The sequence below is a fragment of the Octopus bimaculoides genome, chromosome 28 (genome assembly GCF_001194135.2).
Source record: "Octopus bimaculoides isolate UCB-OBI-ISO-001 chromosome 28, ASM119413v2, whole genome shotgun sequence".
In the NCBI taxonomy this organism is placed as follows: domain Eukaryota; kingdom Metazoa; phylum Mollusca; class Cephalopoda; order Octopoda; family Octopodidae; genus Octopus; species Octopus bimaculoides.
In genome coordinates, this window is record NC_069008.1 from 15,028,134 (window position 1) to 15,030,842 (window position 2,709).

At 35.6% G+C, this 2,709-nt stretch overlaps 2 protein-coding genes across 3 annotated transcripts in view; both read left to right on the forward strand.

The window, feature by feature from the left end:
• LOC106873064 (zinc finger protein 665-like) overlaps positions 1 to 2,703 on the forward strand; it is a 17,480-nt gene extending 14,777 nt beyond the window's left edge. The window contains exon 3 of the mRNA XM_052977472.1: positions 7 to 2,703. Coding sequence (XP_052833432.1) covers positions 7 to 1,127 — 1,121 coding nt within the window. The 3' untranslated portion in view covers positions 1,128 to 2,703. The remainder of the gene's footprint in view (positions 1 to 6) is intronic.
• Positions 1 to 2,709, forward strand: part of LOC106873065 (zinc finger protein 271) — a 36,953-nt gene that overhangs the window by 20,632 nt on the left and 13,612 nt on the right. The window lies entirely within an intron of this gene.

Consider the following 2,709-nt stretch of genomic DNA (forward strand, 5'->3'; position numbering starts at 1 on the left):
CACATATACGTATTCATACAGGAGAGAAGCCATATCATTGTGATATTTGTGGTAAACTATTCACTAACAGTAGTGAGATAACTGCCCACAAACGTATTCATACAGGAGAGAGACCATATCATTGTGATATCTGTGGTAAATCATTTACTGTTGGTAGTGCTTTGACTTATCACAAACGTCTTCATTCTGGAGAAAGCCCATATCATTGTGATATATGTGGCAAATCATTCTCTTACAATAGTAACTTAACTGCACACAAACATAGTCATACAGGAGAGAAACCATATGATTGTGAGGTCTGTGGTAAATCATTCTCTGAAAATAGTGCTTTAACCAAACACAAACGTATTCATACAGGTGAGAAACCATATCATTGTGATATCTGTGGTAAATCATTCTCTCAAAATAGTGCTTTGACTTATCACAAACGTGTTCATTCAGGAGAGAGACCATATCATTGTGATATCTGTGGTAAATCATTCTCTTACAACAGTACCTTAACTGCACACAAACATATTCATACAGGAGAGAAGCGATATCATTGTGATATCTGTGGTAAATCATTCTTTGAAAATAGTGCTTTAATGAAACACAGACGTATTCATACAGGAGAGAAACCATATCACTGTGATATTTGTGACAAATCATTCACTGTCAAAAGTGCTTTAACTTCACACAAGCGTCTTCATTCAGGAGAGAGGCCATATCAGTGTGACGTCTGTGACAAATCATTCACTATCAGCAGTTCTTTAACTGTACACAGACGTATTCATACAGGAGAGAGACCATATCATTGTGATGTCTGTGGTAAATCCTTCAATAAGAGTAATACTTTAACTAAACATAAACGTATTCACACAGGCGAAAAACCATTTCACTGTGAAATCTGTGGCAAATCATTCACTGAAAATGGCAGCTTAACTACACACAAACGTATTCATACAGGAGAGCGACCATATCATTGTGATATCTGTGGTAAATCATTCTCTAACAGTAGTCACTTAATTGTACATAAACGTATTCATACAGGAGAGAAACCATATCACTGTGATATCTGTGGTAGATCATTCAATGAAAGTGGTAAACTAATTATACACAAACGTATTCATACAGGGGAGAGAGCATAGCATTATGATATCTGTGGTAAATCATTTATATCATTCTCTATAAATAAGATCTTAACTAGACACAAGCATATTCATATCAGAGAAACCATATCTAAGTGATGTCAGCTAAATCATTGTCTGACCATCGTGCCTTGACTTCACGCAAACGTATTCATTTCACTGATAAATCATTCACTGAAAATAGTAAATTAACTGCACACAAATGTATTCATACAGGGAAGAAAGGAAAAGGCTACTTTGCATGGCTTCTTTTGTAAACTTCTTTTTCTTTTTAATATTCCTGTGTGTCGTGTAATTGACATTATGACTGAAAATATTTTTTCCTGAAATGTGAGGTTTTTTTTTTTCTTTCCTTTTAAAATTTCTCCTTGCTTCCATTCCAGTTTCATTTCCCATGATTTAGGGACCTCTATACTGATATCCACCTGGCAACCCTACACATGGATTTGTTGAACATCACTTCCCTAATCTTCTGTATATTTATTATTAAATTCTAAATACTTTACTCACTAAATATGTCTGCAATTATGTATGTTATGTTTTTTTGAAACACAGAAATGCAATAAGTTTGTCAAATATATAAACGACCTCCAGTACAAAATGGAAAACACCATAAAAACCATGGGGCATAACTATGGTTTAGGGCCCTACAGCAAACTGTTTTCTCGTAACATTCTGAAGAATTGTTTTTTTTTTTTTAATTAAACTTAGTAGATTTAAGTTTTCAAGGGTCTAGATTACAATTATCTTAACCCTTTGCCTGACAATGGTAAGATATCTCATTTTTGCATGATTGACATTTTTCTTGTCCAAAAGTTATTCTCTCAAATAATTGCTGGGACAGAATATCTCACCTGACTCAACTCTTCTGCAGCACTTTTCAGGGGGTAACCAACTATGTTTGTCCTAATCATAGCTCTGGCAGCGTGTCACGCCATTCATACTCTGTCTTCAGTCGCATGACTGCACTTACTAGTCATGCATCATTAGCACACACATACATACGTTTGCTAATTTTAAGGACACATTTTGCATTTTTGCTTTTTATTTTTAAAATGAGCAGTAACAGTAAAATTGACGATGTGGATTTTGCTGATCTTGACTCCTCAGATTTTAGTGCAATTGAATCAGATCCGGAAGCTATTCTCTAAGATTATGACGATAATAATGATTGTTATGATGATGCCTCGCTTGCTGCCAGGCAATGGTATCACCTTCCTGTTGGAGATAATCTTGCATCTGTCTGTGGTAAATCCTTCAATAAGAGTGATACTTTAACTAAACATAAACGTATTCACACAGGCGAAAAGCCATATCACTGTGAAATCTGGCAAATCATTCACTGAAAATAGCAGCTTAACTACAGAGAGAGAGAGAGAGAGAAGGCGAGAGATAACTGACATGTGTTTTTAAGGGAGGGTGGAAGAGAGATAGAGAGAGTGTGTGTGTGTTTATGTTTGCTTTTTTTTCTTTTTCCCTGCTGTTTGCTGCTTAAACACAGCAAAGAAATCGCGGTCTCTATCTCTTTCGCGTCCTTTTCCTCTTGCCTTACGGAAAATGCCGAATTGATGTAAACAAACGC